We start from the raw sequence: 17,975 nt of genomic DNA on the forward strand, positions 1-17,975 counted from the left end.
AATCAAGAGTCAATTGACACATCACAAAGACCATGCAGCAGGCATATGGACTGTTAACAGAGGTGTGCCTGTGCTCGGAAATTAATTCTCATGCGTGGGGGGGGGGGCTAGGGTTGCAAACCCCAGGTTGGGAAATTCCTGGAGATTTGGGGGTGGAACCTGGGAAAAACAAAGTTTGGGTAGGGGAGGGACTTCAACAGGGTATAACGCCACAGAATCCACCCTCCAAATGAGCTGTTTTCTCCAGGGGAACTGATCTTTGTACTCTTGGAGATCAGTTGTAATTCCAGGAGATCTGCAACCCTAGCAGGGACCCAATTCAAATTGGGACCACAACATGTAGGGAGAAGGAGCTAAGGCCTTCATGCCTTGGGAGGAGACCCAAGGGATCAGGTGGGGACAGCACCTGGCTCAGGTATTCCAGATCCAGGAAACATGGGTGACAACATTCTGATATTTCATGTAGCACAAGGCACAAACAGGGCCGTGAATACTCCAAGCTTTAAAAATATATATTTTTTCCTACAAGCAATAAAATCCTACACCAGGTAAAACTGAATTCTGTTACCAGCGTAAAGTGTACAAATTGAGTAAATTTGCTCAATGCTCCTTATTTTGGTATAATTTATTCTGGGTTTGTTAGTCATGGGGAAGAATGAAGCCCTGCCTTCAACAACTGGAAATCTTAGTCAATTTAGGATGTACTGGGGTTTAGGATGTACTGTCCAACTACTTTCTGATGTATCTTTGCAGCCCCCGAGGACTAGAATCTTGGTCTTTTTAAAAGTTGAGAATCTACAGAAGCTAAAGGCAGGATATCCTGCCTTGGATATCTCATTCTGTGCTTTTCTTTTTGTGGCCCTATGGGTTCATAGCATACATAGAGCCCCAAACATAAAATACCAGGTAGGTACTTCGTCACTTTCTTATTTCCATATGCCTCTTACCAATACCATCTTCAGGACACATCTCAAAATGTTTCCTCGAGGAAAAAAATAGTATACCTCCTTTTGCAGAAAAAAAATGCATTCATGAATCAGAAGCTATAACATGTACAAGATAAATAAACATTTGTTTCAACCTTTGCCAGTCCAAAGCACAGCACCTTGAATAAGGTTGTGTGGCAGACCTGGTCAGATCCCACCTTCTTTCCTTTGGTGGCCGATTAAAGTCCCAGCTCTGCTACTCAAAGCAATGGAAAGTCCAGGTGACATTGCTTCAGCTTGACGTGTGGGGTTTCTTTGAGAGGTGGCCCAGAGCATCTGGTGTAGGAATCAAAGGCGTTGACTATGAAGTGGTTGCTTCTTCGAGGAGGCGATGTATTTCCTGGAAAGAAGGCCTGTCTTTGGTGTCTCGTCTCCAGCAGCTGAGCATTAGCTTATACACAGGATCAGGGCAAAAGGCAGGCTGTGGGAGATATGTCTGGAAAAGGGAGAAAAAGGTAAACACTGAATAAAGACTTATTCCTTCTTCAAAGGCACCAGAAACAGAAGGCAACCATGATATTAATAGGACTTTTTCTGGTCTAGGCCTTTTACGCAGGGACATTTCCCTGCAGTCACCCTCACTGACTGCTTCAGAGCTTCCTTTTGATTATGCAAGCCTTTCCCAACCGTCAGAGGTAGGGTTGCCAAGTGCCAGGTGGTGGCGGGCAAAACCCCGCCAATCCACCTGGCCACCCGCTGACCAGCTGAGGGTCGGCGGGCAACCTGTGCAGGCAGGGACAGGTCACCTCCGGTTCACACCCAGAAGTGCTGCATTGCAAAGGGCAGGTTTCCACTCAAACTCCCAGTTTGAGTGGTAAAGGCCTGTTGCGATGCAGCACTTCCGGGTGTAAAACACATCACAAGGGTACATTTGAGTGGAAAACGATCCCTTGTGGTGCGTTTTACACCTGGAAGTGCTGCATCGCAACAGGCCTTTACCACTCAAACTGGGAGTTTGAGTGGAAACCAGCCTTTTGCAATGCAGCAGTTCCGGGAGTGCGCAACCCCCCCCCCCACCTCCACTCCAGAAACCTCCCACCGAAGAAGAGGAGGGACCTGGTAAGCCTAGTCAGAGGTCACCTTGCTCTCCCTGTGTGTTTTGCCTGTGTTTCTGGCTGTTTCAGCCAGAATCTGGAAAATGTGGGCAAAACATGCAGGAAGAGCGAGGCGACCTCTGATGGTCTGGAAAGGCGTACATCATCAAAACGAAGCCCCGAAACAGTCAAGCAGGGAAAACGTCCCTGCATAAAAGGCCCTAGTCTCAGTCCTCACGGCAGCCATCTTGTAGTTGACTATGCCCCACATGGCAGCTAATTTGTGGTGCTGCCCTCACTCCCTTTTCTCAAACTTCCAAAAGTGTCCTCAGGCTCAATAAGGTTGGGGACCCCTGCTCGATCCACATTAGGTCTCTCTTTACACTATTCTGTAAGGGCAAGAAGGTGACCGCCATTGGGGCAGCCTGAACCCTGGTCCTGATTAACAGGAGCTGTGAATAAGGACACACGTGTAGCAGGCTGGGCTGTCATAAGGCCTGCATTAAAGAGACACCTGGGAAGGGTGGGCATGAAGCCTGGGCAGGCCAAGGAGCTTGAGTGGCACAAGGACACCTGAATCCCACTATGGGAAGCGAGTGTATATCTGCCAAAAAGCATCTATGGAGGAATGCTGGACAGCTGTCCCAGTCACCAGTTCTCCAGCAGCTAATTAAAGTTTTTTAAATTTATACTACTTCAGGTTTCTTATTAGGAAATGCCTTACAAATTGGCATTCTGAGGTCATTTAACCTGATGGCTGCATAGGATGCAGGTGGGATTCTCCACAGCCTGGAGAACGTAGACATCCTGCAACCATCTCAAACTCTTTGACCTACCCAGAATAAAGATCATTTCCTTCATGCTTGGCACCCCTACCAAAGTTGCACAGCATCCAAAAAGATATCTGTAGTTTGCTAACGTTTATCCTATTTAATTATTATAGGTTTTATTAAAGGTCTGAGTAGATAGTCCCTGCAGAGGCTGGAGGTGGGTTTGGACCAGAGGACCATTTTGGAGCCTTTCCCTTTTTTCCTGTTATAAAAGAGCATCTTTTGCTACCACAAATGTTTCCCTACCTGCCGCCCCTGATCCCTGAAGAACTCTCCGGTATTCTCAATGACTTGCTCATCTGAAAGCTGGGAATAGGGCTGCTCGCGGCAAAATGTGAAGGTCTCCCAGAGCGTCACACCAAACGCCCACACGTCACTTGCTGTGGTGAATTTCCCCTGGATTAAGAGAGAGAGTGCAAATCAGAATAATGCAGGTATGATAACCCAGCATCCAAAAAGGAAAGAATGAAAAAGTGTAAGTACAGATTGAAAGAGTGGTAGTATTTTTTTAACTATGTGCATCATTTAAAAACAAGGAACTGCTCAAATTGCTTTTATTCGTATGCAAATTTATATTATTAATCAATTTAAATGTATACAGTCAATCGACTAAGATTTGTTTAAGGGGTAGACCAGGGGTGGGGAACCTTTTTCCTGCCAAGGGCCATTTGCACATTTATGACATCATTCAGGGGCCATACCAAATGTAGATCTCCTGGTGGGGGGAGAGGCTAGGGTTGCCAGGTTTCCAGCCACCACCTGGAGTTTGGCAAACCCAGGGGAGGCCACACAGAGAAGGCCTGCAGGGCTCCCCCGCTCCCCCCTCCCAGGCGGGAGGGCAGCCAGAGGTGGGCCCGAGTAAAGAAGGCGCTAGGGGGGCGCAGCACACAGTCAATCGGCAAGGGAGGAAGGGAGGAAGGAAAACAGAGAAAGAGGAAAAGGGAGGGAGGGAGAAAGAGAGAGAAAGGGAGAAAGAAATGGAGAGAGGGGGAGAAAGAAAGAAAAGGATGGGGAGAAAGAAAGAAAAGGACGGAGGGAAAGAAAGAAAAGATGGAGGGGAAGAAAGAAAGAGACAGAAAGAAAGGAGAAGGAGTGACAGAAAAAGAGGAAGAAAAGAGAGAAAAGCCTTCCCCCCCCACACACACACCCATGCACGCCGGGCCCCAGTCTCCATGCCCTCCCCCCCCAGAGTCCACAAAAGCCCCCACCCCGAAGCCTGATTGGCTCCCACATGCATGCTCTGCCGCCGGGCGCCGTTGGCCTCTTCCCCCCCCCTCGCTGCTCAACAGCAGACAGGCAGCGAGAGGGGCTTACAATGTGCCGTGGCGTTCCTGCATGCCACGGCTGTAGGGGGCAGCCTTGGGGGAAGCATCCCTCCCCCTACCCTTCTCTCGCCGACCAACAGCCAACAGTCGGCGAGAGGAGGTCCAAAGGGGGCGCTGCAGCGCCCCTGTAAGCCGCGGCCCCAGGAACACCCTTGGGGAGGGCCACCCTGCGCCCCGCCTCCGCGTCAGGGCCCCGGATCTCCCGAGGGCCACAAAAAATGTCCTCAGGGGCCACATACTGCCCCCGTGCCTGAGGTTCCCCATCCCTGCATTAGCCGTTTGCATAGCTAACGCACGGCTATCATTTTGCATGCTTCCTTGAGGGGATTCTTCGAGGCGAGGGCGGAGCAAACACAAAAGGTCCCGTTAAAGGGGCTCTTAAGAAATGCGAAGCAGGTATGCGCCAGCTTCGCAGTTACTTCCTGAATGATGGTTCAGCATGAAAAACTAAAAAAAAATATGCTGGGCACTTCAGCCTGGAACGCACTGCTAATTACCAAGCATAAATGGCCAATATGTTTCCACAGAGAGACAAATAGCACTCCCTGGGGCCTTTTTAGGTTGGGAAAAAGGCATGAAATGGTAAAGGTCTACACTCCACCACCACCCCAGATCTCGTCATGGTCCTGATCCGGATTTGGCCCGTGTTCCTGGGAAGCGGAGAACTTCAGAACATACCTTTTCTATCAAACCCTGGAGCATCCCTGGGTAGAATGTAATGTGTAGTTGGGCTAAAGGGTTGCCAACCTTCAGGGGGCAGCTGGAGCTCTCGTGAAACAGCAAGTGATCTTCAGACGGAGACCAGTTCCCCTGGAGAAAATGGCTGCTTTGGAAAGTGGGCGATATGGCCTTATACCCTGCTGTTGTTCCTCCCCAGACTCCAACCTTAAAATCTCCAGGAGTTTCCAAATCTGGAGCTGGCAACCCTAAATTGGACCCATGACTGAAATGGGGATAATCCATGGTACTTTATGCAGATCTAGAACTAGGGAGTGGTGGCAGTTCCTGGGTCAGTCTACAACCAGGCTGCACTAACTGAGCTCCCATTTCATTTCCAAATGAAAACAAAGTAGTGTTGGGGGCGGTCCTAAACCCCCCCCCACCTTGCATTGTTAGAACATTTGCCATTTTTGATCCTGCTTCCCCTATGTGTAGCTGTTTTGTAGGCATTTCCCCCCTCCATTACAACAAAGTATAAGCGGGTTAATCTATTTTGTGAAACAAAGCCATTTTCTGCATTAATAATTCCACATTGTTGTTGCAATGGACCACTTTGGCAATTGGACTCTATGGCATTAAAGTCCTTCCCCTCCCTACCCCAAACTCCGCCCTCCTCAGGCTCCACCCCAAAAATCTCCAGGTATTTCCCAACCCAGAGCTGGCAACCTGATAAATGCAGCATGCACAGGGTGACTGGTAATTGTGTAAAAAATCTGGATTAGTGGCCTTGAGTATTTGCTTACATGGAAATGGGAGGGACAAAGGATAAGTTTACAGAACACACTTACGGCTAGGGGTTGCCAAGTGCAAAATAAGCAGTGCAAAAATCTATTCAAAAAGCCTAATACAAATGCCACTGTAACACTGACATACAATAAATATACTAAATACACTAAACACAAATGCCACTATAACACTAACACACAATGAATATACTATTACAGCAATTGTTTAGCAAGTAAATTTCTTCATGTATCCAATAAGGCAAACAAAGTTCGTAGCGGTGAGGAAATAGAGACAAGCAGTAGAGATAACAGTATTACAGGAACTCTTAACCACTCACTTTGCATATTGAACTCACCCAGGGCTCATTAGTGTTTCTTTTGAAGCCCTCTTTAGTGTATTTAGTATATTTATTGTATGTCAGAGTTATAGTGGCATTTGTATTAGGCTTTTTGAATAGATTTTTGCACTGCTTATTTCGCATGCTGCCGGTTTTGTTCAGATATCTGTACAGCATAGAGTATTCTTGAGTTTGGTTTAGGGTTGCCAAGTGACAGGTGGTGGCGGGCAAACCCCCGCCAATCCACCTGGCTGCCCGCTGACCAGCTGAGGGTCGGCGGGCAACGCATGCACGCGCGGCACTACATCACTTCCGGTTCACTCCCGGAAGCGCCCCATCGCAAGGGACCTTTTACCACTCAAACTCCCAGTTTGTGTAGTAAAGGCCCCTTGTGATGCGGCATTTCTGGGTGTAAACCGGAAGTGACACAATCGCATCGGTGCGGCTGCGCATGCACAATCTCACCTCACCTCCACCCCAAAAATCTCCCGCTGGAGAAAAGGAGGGACCTGGTAACCCTACTTATGGCCAATTCCCACATTACTAAGTTGTTATGGACACTCTGAGGACTTTGAATCCAGTGATGGGATTCCTGTGCCCCCACATGCATGATTCCAACCAAAGCATGTGGGGAAGGGGCTTCAGCCGTCTTCATGTCCTGACACTGTACCAGGGAGCTGCATTTTACTCTGCTGCAAAAATTCTGCAACATGCATGGCTATATATAATCTTCACAGGGAAACAGCAGCTCCCATGGCTGTTTCATAATGTGAAAACGGCATGGAAGGGGCTGAACTCCATGCGCACTGTGGTAGTAATCAGACGTGGACCCATGTGCATCTGGGGAGAATAAAACTCTCATGGCACATCTGACAGAAATTCCCCCAGGACTTTCCAATGTGTGAACTGGCCCTAATTATTGAGACAGAAGGATATGTTTTGGCTCCAATAGACCAGGTGGGAAGTGCAGGGTGCAAGAAGATTACCAAAAGGATGCTCTCCCACGACATCCAGCGGATGGGAAGCACCGCTCGGCCCTGGATCCTGTAGTAGTCGCCACTGTAGAGGTTCCGGCTCATTCCAAAGTCAGCTATCTTGATGGTGTAATTCTTCCCCACTAGGCAATTGCGTGTGGCCAGGTCTCGATGGACGAAATTCAGGGAGGACAGATACTTCATGCCAGAAGCAATCTGTGTAGCCATGAATTTCAGGTCAGCATAGCTGAAGATGAAAAGAAGAGCCAGAGGAGGGATCAGGCCAAATGCCGAGTCAGCAAATTGTCAGACGGCAGACAGCTGGCCCCTTTCAGGCAAGGCAGCACATGATAAACTCATAGAAGAACAGAATAATGTGGCAGGAACTGTATGAACAACCACTGTCCTAATTTTGCAAATTATTCTGTAGGCAAATCAATGGGAGGTGTGGGGGTTGTTTTAATATTAATATGCCAATTTAAAAAGCCCCCAGATAAAGGAATCCTGCTCTGAGGAACACTAGATGTCATTTTGCTAACTTTTAGTTCTACGATTCTAAGTCCTAAAGTCCTCCATGGCCTTACTGTACATTTTGTTCTTATTTCTTGTTGCCCAGGGTTCAATGCTGTTGAGAAGTTGGTTTTTTGCCCCATTTCCCCACAGCATTGTGGTGCATTCGCACACTTCCCAGGGTTTCCCCAGCCTTTCTCCGGTCTTTTCCAAACCTTTTTTGCCTTGAGGTTTTGTGAAACATTGCATCAAAAGCTAGATGGCTGCAGCACTGGTGGGAAAGTGAAGATTTTCTTAGTCCTACCCACACAGCAGCCATTTTCCTTGCCCCTGTGGTGCCCATTTCCTTCCCTGCCACCAGAAGGCTTTTTAATTTTTTAAAATTGGCAACAGAATATAAAAAAACAAGCATAAAACATCATAAAATTACATTCAGCAGCCTAAGCAATATTTATAAAACAGTACAGAAGAAAGGCCATTAAAACAGATGAAAAGATGGAACTCCAAGGTCATTTGTGCAGGGGAAGTGTGTGTTTGGTTTGCTGCACAGTTTTCTGATACAAATTCTCAAGCACTATATGCATGAGGGCTCCCCACCCCCGGGAAATTCCAGGAGTGCCTTGTGATTAATTATGCATCCCCAGTGAATCACGGAGCTTCTGAGTCCCTCCCCCTGAAAACGCAGCCTTGTTGCAGTTTACTTGGAGGGGGCGGGTCAGCTTTTAAAGGGACTGCTCCCTGTCTGTGTGTGTGCTTTCGCAAAGCTGGGTTTTCCTCCCCCACTTTCTTCAGCAGCTCCCTGCCAGGAGATGCCTTCCAGCCTTTGCAGTCTCTCTCCAGTTTGTGTCTTCCTGCACATTTCATGAAGGTTTCACTCTCACTTTTGTACTTTGCTTTGAGGGAAGGGATTGGATGAGAGGGACAGACATGTGGGATGGGGAAGCCAGAATGGGCATGGGGAGAGAAACCTAAAGTTAGGACTATGCATGAAAATGGTGGGGATTTGCCTCATTCTTGCCTCAAAGCAGAATTTAAATTCGTTTTAAAGCAGCATCCTAGAACTGCGAGGAAAGAATGAGGTGGGAGCGAAGTGACTTCTAAAGGTTGGTAAAATCATGAATAATGCAAAGGAAGCCTCACGAGCTAAATACCCCTGCATAAATGGCCCAATACTTTCCTGAAAGCCTCCTACTCTCTTAAATTGTTGCCCTTTGTTATCTTTTCACCTCGGACTCCCTCACTAAATGCTTTCATGGTGCCACCTCGTTCTAGGTCTTCAATGCCTTCCTTTTCTGTGAATTCTTCAGCTTCCTTCTGTGAAGCTTTTATTCCTTCCTGTAAAACTACATATTACCCATACACATACATACCCCCGGAGCTCAGATCTTCATGATTACAATGTGTAACAGATGGCACATGAAGTGCACCTCAACTTGGAAAAGGCAATGTGCAGAGCAGCATTTACAGGCCTTTTATTGGCTACCTGACAGAAGAAGCGGGGCTCTCTGACAAGCTCTGGGGCTCCTGGCGAGACAAGAACTGATTGAGGTCCCCGTTCTCCATGTACTCCGTGATCATGCAGAGAGGGGCATCAGTGATGCACACGGCCAACAGCCGGATAATGTTGGGATCCTTCAGCCTGGACATGATTTTAATCTCCTTGAGAAAGTCATTCCTTTCAGAAAGAAAGAAGGGGGAGTTAATGGTCCCAAAGTACCTACAGCAATGAAAGTTGGGGTTGCGTAGTGGCTAACAGACTGACCTACGAATGTAAACGTCTCTGTTCCAAATCTTACCTCTGCAAGGAAATCACTAGGAGGACTTAAGAGGTCATTCTTGGCTCCTCCAAATTCCCAATATGGAGATAATAATACTACTGCCCTACCTTACGTGATTGTTATATCAGAACATTTAAAAAACCGCAGTCCCCTTTCTTCCCACACACTTTAATAATTCAGTAGCATATTTAAAGATGCAGAGAAAGCAGTGGGATCACGGGATAATATTTTTGAAACCCTCTATAAAAATTAGGATAGGATAATTAAATGCACTGTGCCTTCCATAAGAATAAAATAAGAAGCTTGTTAGATCACACCAGAGGTTTCTCTAGTCCGATGCCCTATTTCCCCCCGCTAGCCAGGCAGATGCTTCTGGGAATCCCACCAGCAGGGCATAAAGGCAACAGCCACCCCCAAAAGTTGCCCCCAGAGGTGGCATTCAACAATATACTGCCCCTAAAGATGGAGGTTCTATTTGGTCATTGTAACTAATGGCCACTTGTGGACCTTTCCACCCCCAATGAATCTATTTTTTAAAGTCTTCTAAATCAGTGGATGTCCCCTTATAGTAGTTTATTCAATTAATTATGCAGCATGTGATAAAAACTGAAACGAAGGCATTCCCTCTTCCACATTTATAACCTTTAATACATACATAGATTGTGATGCATGTAAAGTGTGTGGAGAGGGATCCTCCTTCCACTACTTTGACAGATTATTGGGGAATATTAACTTGACACAGAGGTTCTACTATTAAGTATGTTTTAACGCCCCAGCCAGGGCGGGGATGAGAAGGCATAAGGCTGGGAAGGAAGAGGAGGGGACAAGCACGGAAGAATTGGGCGGGGGGCGGGGCAGAAATGAAGGCATACCAGGTTGGTTGGTGATCTTAGGAACAACCCACAACAGGGAAATGTTTTCCTCAGCCCCATAGCTTTAAAAGTTTGCAGCCATGGAGAGCATACAAATCACTTGGTGTGTTTTTTTAAAGTGGGGCAAACAGCAACAGAGTCACAGCTTCTTTCCGTTCAGTCTACTCTGACTCGCCTGGGCCCTTAGGGGCTGCAGAGCAGAATTGCACTAAAAACATCAAAAACAAACCCAGAAATGTGTTTGTGGTTCTAGCTTCACTGCGCCCTCGGGCCCTGGGAATTTTGCACCCTCGGTCCTCTGCTCTCTGCAGCATGGCTCACCTGCCCTCCATACATATGCTATCGATGTATTTAGAAAATGTCTATGCCACCTTTCCAGAGAACCTGCTGGTGGCAGCTGACAAAGTAAAACGTAAACAATAAAAGTCGTTAACAATTAAAAACCCAGAAAGGGAATAAAAAGAGCATAAAGGCAACTTTAAAAAGAGTCTCATGCAGCAGTCCTCATGGTAGAAGCAGACTATTAAAACCATTTTTAAAAGTCGGGGGTACACATGCAGTGGGTAAAAACCTACTGTAGCCATTCTTAAGAATGCTGCATATATGGCATGTCAGGAGCCAGTGTGTCATAGTGGTTAGAGTGTCAAACTTGGATCTAGGAAGTCAGGTTCAGACCCCCACATAGAATCACAGAGTTGGAAGGGACCACCAGGGCCATCTAGTCCAACCCCCTGCACAATGCAGGAAATTAACAACTACCTCCCCGCACATCCCCAGAGACCCCAACCCTCCCCCCGCCATGCAGGATCCCACAATCAAAGCACTCCTGACAGATGGCCATCTAGCCTATGTTTAAAGACCTCCATGAAGTTCACGGGGTGACCTCGGGGCCAGTCACTCTCTCCCAGCCTCACCTACTTCACAGGTCTGTTGTGAGGATAAATTGGAAAAGGGGAGAATGATTCACGCCACCCTGAGCTCCTTGGAGGACTGGCAGATAAAAAAGATACTAAATAAAATCATTATTTCCCAAGCACCTGGCGTTCTTGTTGGCATCGGCTCGCAGCATTTTCACAGCCACTGGGACAGACTGGCCGACGTTGCCGTCCAGGACAAAATCTTTGTCCGCAAACTTCTCCATCCCTTCCACTTCACACAGGTGGACCTAAGGGAGAATTAGGACAAGCGAGATTAAATCAACCCACAAAAGAGTCTTCTCTGCCTTGCCCCCACTTTCCACTATGTTTGGAGAATGCATTTGAAAAAACAGAAGATTGCCCAGACATTGACGATTGGAAGGATAAGTTAGTAGAGTATGCAGTGAGGGCCAAGAGGGCAAGTTCTGTAAAGAGACAACCCAACTAAGAGTTTCCAAATAACTGGAAATTATATAGTGCATATATCTTCTAAAAAAATTAAATGAAAAAGTTTAGTCACAAGGTTATATCTAATATATCAAGCAAAAAGTGCATATTGAAACTCAGTTATTAATATTGATTAATTAATAAGAGATTATAAATGAGATAGTATAAGGTATATAATTATGCGAATGAAGGATTTTATATTAAGCAGTGTATATAAAATGTGACTAAGCTAGTATAGTCAACAAAACATAATTGGTTACGTCCACCCAGAGAAAAGTCTATTATCAAAGTGTTGTAGATTTCAAGTCTGTCTATGTAGTGTTTATGTATTGTATTATGTATATGTACTATGTGTTGAAGTTTTGTTTGCATTGTATGTAGATTAAAATAAAAAGTGCATTTAATGTGCAGCCAGTTTCAGGGCTGCTTGTGAATTTCTGCACAGAGGGATATTTGGATCTTCTAGTTGTCCATTATCATCCCGCCAGAATCCCGTTATCAATGATGGAAGCGTCCCAGACACAACATTACATCCAACAGGATGAAAAATGACCTCTCGTCATGACCACCCACCAAACTAGACCAACAGCAAGCCCAAGGCCTAGACCCCCCCCCATAAGTGCATTTGCAGTTTGTGCCGAGGTTTTTAAAAAAAACAGTATTCACTGGTTATTTTTCCTATAGTGTAGCCTGATGTGGGTCAGGAGTGTTAATGCTCCTGCAGAAGAAGCTCTCTCTAGCGTTGGAATGTCAATGCTCACAACAGTGTGTGAAAGCAATGTCCTCCAGCAGATGGGAAAGAGAAGGAAAGTTGTTTTACAGCTAGTTGTATAGTTTGACTTGGGAAGAAGGTGACAGACAGGAATAGGAAGAGAGCCATGATTGGCTGGGGGAGAAGCATCTTGGGAGCAGATGTAAGCAGTCGGACCCCTCCTCCTAAATACTAAATTGATACTAAATTGGGAGGGGTAGCAAATACGGTAGAAGACAGAGCGAGGCTACAGGATGATCTTGACAGGCTGGAGAATTGGGCTAAGTTTAAAAAAAAAAAAACTGGGAATTGACAGAGCCTTATACACTTATTATTATAATGGTATACAGATATAAAAATGTGACACTGCTGATTTTTCAACATGTGAAAAGCCTCTGTGGCTGGGAGAGGGAAGATGGCTGCTGCTGGGGAACTGGGGAAGGGAATCTATGGGGAAACCCTTCATGTTGGAAGCCCCATTGCCGCTACGCATATCAGCAACTACACCAGCAACAGGAAACTACATACGCCTACCCCCAACTGGAAATCTCTAAAGATACATCTCCAAGGCTCTCTCTTTTAAAGAAAACCAAACCCCATAGAATTACTCTTGGAACTTCTCACTCCTTGTGGAAGCGGAGGTGGAGCCCTGGCCCAGTGTTAGAGATCTGCTTTGCCTGAACAAGGTCCCAATCCTCAGCATCTCCAGTTATAAGATCAGAAAGCAGGCGATGTGAATGATCTTTACGTGAGACCCTAGAGAGCTGATGGCATTCAGAATAGACAATACCAACCTGGATCAGACCAAGGGATTCAGTATAAAACAAGAGGCTGTGGCTGAATGGAAGGAGCATCAGCTTTACATGCAAAACGTGCCAGGTTCAGTCCTCAGCATCTCCAGATAAACCAATCAGGTAGTAAGTGATGTGAAAGACCCTGAGTTCCTGAAGAGCCGCTGACAGTCCAAATAGACAATACTAACCATGACAGACCAAAGGTCTGACTCACTATGGCTCAGCAGCTTTATGTGGTCGGGAAGGAGTGAGCCATGAGCACTTACCTCTCCAAATTGGCCTTCTCCCAGCTTCTCCTTGAAAGTCAGCAACTTCCTAGGAAATTCAGCCATAGCCACGTCTTTGCCAGACAGCAAGTCCATAGTGAGAGCAGGGACCGAATAGGTGTTGCTGCCGGTCACCCCTTGCAGGTTGACAATGTCTGCCTCCGCATAATGAGGGACCCCTTCGGCCCCACTTGGCTGGGCAGGCTTGGTGGCGCCACTGCAGCCTGGAAAGAGAAAAACAGGTGGAAGATGACCTTAGCACAGCACCTTGGGAGCGGTGTTGCGGGGGAGGAAGGGGCTCCATGGAGAAAAGGGAATTGCAAAAAGGACTACAGCAGAGACGTGCCCGCATTCGTCAACGCCACTGTTGGTGAATATTCAGCACAGGCAATAGCCAGGATTGCGTACACTCTGCACTTAAGTTTCAGCTCCGAAAAGCTGCATTCTGTGACATAAATTGCATAAAATATATTTTCTAGTTCGGTGTGGTTTAGGATGGGCAGGGACTGTTTCCGTATGAGGAAGTGGTTTTGAGAAAATAACTCATCATGTGGAAGTGAAGGAAGACTGTGTGGACGCACGGAATCACAGGGCTGCCTCCACAAGAACAGAGAGGGGCATTTTTCACGGTAGATTTTGCTTCTGTTTTGCTGCGGACTAAAAAACAACAACACGATTTAAATGTTTTTTTCATGGCCGCGATTGATCCCCGTCAATTATCTGTAGTTTTGGTTTTTCATGGGAACAAACCACGCTGTATTTGACAACGGTTTGGTCTGTCCCTTTTGCAGGAGGCCTCCCCTTCCAACAGGCTCATTGTTTATGCCTGCCCCCAGCTCCGCCCCAACTCCGCCCAGCAGATTACCTTGTGCGGTTCACCAGCCCCAGCGCAAAAAACAAGCACCGGTCCCTCTGGTCTCCTCCATTTTTCTTCCACCCTCGCTCTGTTCTGCTTTTGGAACAGTCAGATTCCAATTTGGGGGCGGGGGGCAAGGCAGCGCTTTCCTCAAAGCTTCCCTCTATTTTCTATAGGTGTGGAACCCATTGCCCTTTAATGATAGACAGGATGGGGGGGGGGGCAGGGAATCCATGTGCCCAGAGAAGTGTTTAGCTGAAAGTGGGAATGGCGGGGTGGGGGGAGAGGAAAGAAGGGCCCTGGATTGCGCACCGGCCATGATCCGGCCACATTGCATCGTGAGAGACAGGAGGACTCCTAGCTTGCGCGCCAGCCCCAATCCAGCCAGTGTGCATGGCGGGGGTGGGGAGAGGAAAGAAGGCCCCTGGATTGCGCGCCGGCCATGATCTGGCCACAGTGCATCGAGAGAGAGAGGAGGGAGATGAGCAGGCTGGCCGCCCCTCTTCAGAAGAGTGATGGGAGGGAGTTTTGCCTTGGGTTTTCCGCTCTCAGGATGCACATTTTTCCCATCCAAATTCTCAAAAATCCCCCCTCCCCGCTGGGGCAGAGGGGCCAACAGCCCCTTCCCTTGAACATCCCCCCATGGGTCCAGCTGCCCTAGACTGAGCTGCCACCACCACCACCCCCAGCGCGCGAGGCGCACATGGCGTGGCCCCGCCGGTCTCCCCCTGGAGCCACCTGTCCGACGTCCCCCTGGGCTTAGAGGTGTGGGCCCAGCTCCAAGGCCCATCCCGGGCCAGACGCCAGCCTCCGGGACGGAGGGAGAGAAGTGCCAGGATTCTAGGCAGGCAGGCAGGCAGCAAAAGGGGCGGTATTCTTGTCCGAGCGCGAAACTCCCCCAGCCAATCACTGGTCTTGGGGGAGGAGAAAAGAGATGTCCCGGGGAGCGAAGCAAACATTTTTTCATGGGCATCCAAGCAACAAAACACACGTCCACAGGAAAGATTGTCTCAAAAGTGGTTTGGATTGCCTCTCTTTTAATGCGGCTTATTTTGCTCAGTGGGGGAAAATACGGATCTCCAGTGAATAACCAAAATTTGACTCCGACGCAAATCAGCGTCGAAACAGCAGCAAATCTCCGTGAAGAATACCCCAGAGACTTTTGAGGTTCCCCCTCCTTATAGCAACCCCCTGCATCCCACAACAAAAATGCAAAACTGTTGTATGTGGGGGGGGGGGGACTCCTTCCCAAGCAGTGGGGCTACCGCTGGGAGCCATAACTGGTAAAGAAGAATCTTGCTGGAGCTCAGGGAAATGACATTGGGCCTCATCCTTTGTTTTGTTTTTTTAAAATATTTTTTAATTTTTCTTCATTTAATATATCCATGAAAACAATATAATAATAATAATAAAGAGAGGAACAAATAGTATTCTAATTTAACAATCAAATGACTTCCCTCTCTCCCTCTTCCGTCTAAAATTAAATTGTATAATCTTTTGCTAACGGGACTAATCCCAATATTATTTTAATCCTTATCCTTTGTTTTTGTTTCCATCTCTGGTATCCCTCACCAGCATGACAGGAGGGTTAGGCCTGCTGACAAACAGGGTTTCAGGCCTGGATGATTTCAGTCAGACCCATGAATACCACGTATGGCCTTGTTATGACTACACTGGCTGGCGCAACGAGAGTGTCTCGAGGTTCATAAAGCTGTGAAAGGACTGAAGCCCCGACTTCTGAACTGCAGCAGTGGGACAAACAGCCCCCCACCATGGCCATTTTTTCTGTCAACACTGGCATGGGGTAGAAAGGAGGGAAGACTGAAGCACCTCATGGTGCTGCACTGTGCTCTGGAGCAGATTGGCCTCCTCCACTATCTTTAAGGTGAGTGCTGGGTCAGATGTGAAATGCAAATAAAATGTCATATTATCATGTAATGAGACCCATACTCAACCATCCCTTGGGCTCCTCAGGCTTGGTCCACATCCTTTCAAACATCTTTTGCAATCATAAGGGTTAAAAATTTTCTTTTTAAAAAACTCTCAAAAGCTGTGATTCTCATAACACTAAATGTTATGCAAGTACCCTATTCAGAATTACTTTCTGTGATCCCATAGACTCAACCGCTTCTATTTCAATTCTGGATGAACCTTTTTCTCACTGGGTGATCTTGAACAAGCCACCCACCCGGCCTTTTGCGGAACATTTTCAAGGACGCTATCCCACCAGACTGGATGAAGTGCTTGGCCTCTGCCGTTTATTAAATATATAGGGTCATCTGTCTTAACTTAGACTGAGGACTGCACATGATGAATTTTGGTGAGTTCAGGTTCCCCGGAACCCACATGCTTTCACCATAGTCACAAAGCAGCTGCAGGCAAAAGGAATTTTTCAAGTCCACCAGGACCCAAGTCACCTCGGGATGACAGCGTGGGAGAAGGGGCTCTTGCCCCTCTGGACCATTTTCCTACCCGGAAATGGCCTGGGAGGAGTAATTTGCCCCACTCTGGACTGCACATGCAGCTCCAAAGTGGCACAAATTACTCCCCCCAGGCCTTTTTGACGTGGAAAAACAGTGCAGAATTCGTAATGTACAATTTAGCCCTCAGATATCATGTATTACTACCACTGTGAACGGTCACTATGTTAACCTTGTATACATCTTTGCATTGCATTACAAAGCCTGTACAGGTTGCGTATCCCTTATCCACAATGCTCGGATCTTTCTGTATTTTGGAATATTTGCATATACGTAATGAGACATCTTGGGGATGACACCCAAGTCTAAACACGAAATTCATTTAGGTTTTATATACACTTTATACACATGGCCTGAATGTAATTTTAAACAATATTTTAAATAGTTTTGAACCATCAGAAAGCAGCTTGGCACGCTGCTAAGGGCCTGTAATTAATGCCTGCTTGTTGGTTCAAAATGTCCACATTTTGGATCTTTAAATGTTTTGGATGTCTGGATAAGAGATACTCAACCTGTACCTTTGTATTTTATGACCTCTAGACTTCGCTGTTTACGATTTTTAACCTCTATGTCCATGCATAAGAATATCTGCTCACTGAGGAGACACTCATGGATCTGATGAAGTGGACTCTAGTGCATGAAAGCTTCTACCATAATCAATCTGTGACACTTTATAGTGCAACAAGACTTAAATGACTACCATTCTGGAATTTATTATCAAAGGAGTGCCTTATTCAAAAAGAAGGTAAGGGTTTAAATCTCTGGCCCAGGCTAACTTGATCTTGTCAGATCTCAGAAGCTAAGCAGGGTCGGTCTTGGTTAGCATTTGGATGGGAAACCACCAAAGAATTCCAGGATCGCTATGCAGAGGAAGACAATTGTAATGTCTGTTAGTCTTTTGTTGGCTGCGACTTGACGGTACTTACACACACACACACACACACACACACACAGAGTCACTGTTTCTAGTTAAGGCAAGTATTTGCAGAACTTCCAGTTGGGATGTAGATGCCCTTCTACCTACAGCCCCACTTCAACCCAACGAATACTAGCTTTTTATGGCTTAAAAGGTTAATCTCTCAGGTTTCTTATGGTCCATAGTTATTATCTAAGCTCACAAACCTGCTCTACATAAACAAGGAATTGAAAGATTTCAGCCATTCTCCCTGCCAATTATCTTGGGTTGTTCACAGCCTACTGTGTTTCTCTATGGAATTGTGAACTCTCTATCCATAGGAGCTCACACTGCGATATGTACTCAGAGGAGTGTGATCTAGAGTAGGCTGAGAGGGGATACTTCTTGGCCAAAGCCAACCAGAGTGTTTCATGGTTCAGCAGAGTTTACTGGGTCATTTATATCAAGATGAAAAGG

At 46.7% G+C, this 17,975-nt stretch overlaps 1 protein-coding gene across 1 annotated transcript in view; it reads right to left on the bottom strand.

The window, feature by feature from the left end:
• Positions 1-962: 962 nt before the first annotated feature.
• DDR2 (discoidin domain receptor tyrosine kinase 2) overlaps positions 963-17,975 on the bottom strand; it is a 56,605-nt gene continuing 39,592 nt past the window's right edge. The window contains exons 11-16 of the mRNA XM_056845676.1: positions 13,268-13,491; positions 11,130-11,257; positions 8,926-9,117; positions 6,945-7,179; positions 3,097-3,246; positions 963-1,422 (exon numbers count right to left, since the gene is read on the bottom strand). Of these exons, the coding sequence (XP_056701654.1) occupies positions 1,288-1,422; positions 3,097-3,246; positions 6,945-7,179; positions 8,926-9,117; positions 11,130-11,257; positions 13,268-13,491 (1,064 nt within the window). The 3' untranslated portion in view covers positions 963-1,287. The remainder of the gene's footprint in view (positions 1,423-3,096; positions 3,247-6,944; positions 7,180-8,925; positions 9,118-11,129; positions 11,258-13,267; positions 13,492-17,975) is intronic.

Source organism: Euleptes europaea, chromosome 2 (genome assembly GCF_029931775.1).
Source record: "Euleptes europaea isolate rEulEur1 chromosome 2, rEulEur1.hap1, whole genome shotgun sequence".
Taxonomy (NCBI): Eukaryota; Metazoa; Chordata; class Lepidosauria; order Squamata; family Sphaerodactylidae; genus Euleptes; species Euleptes europaea.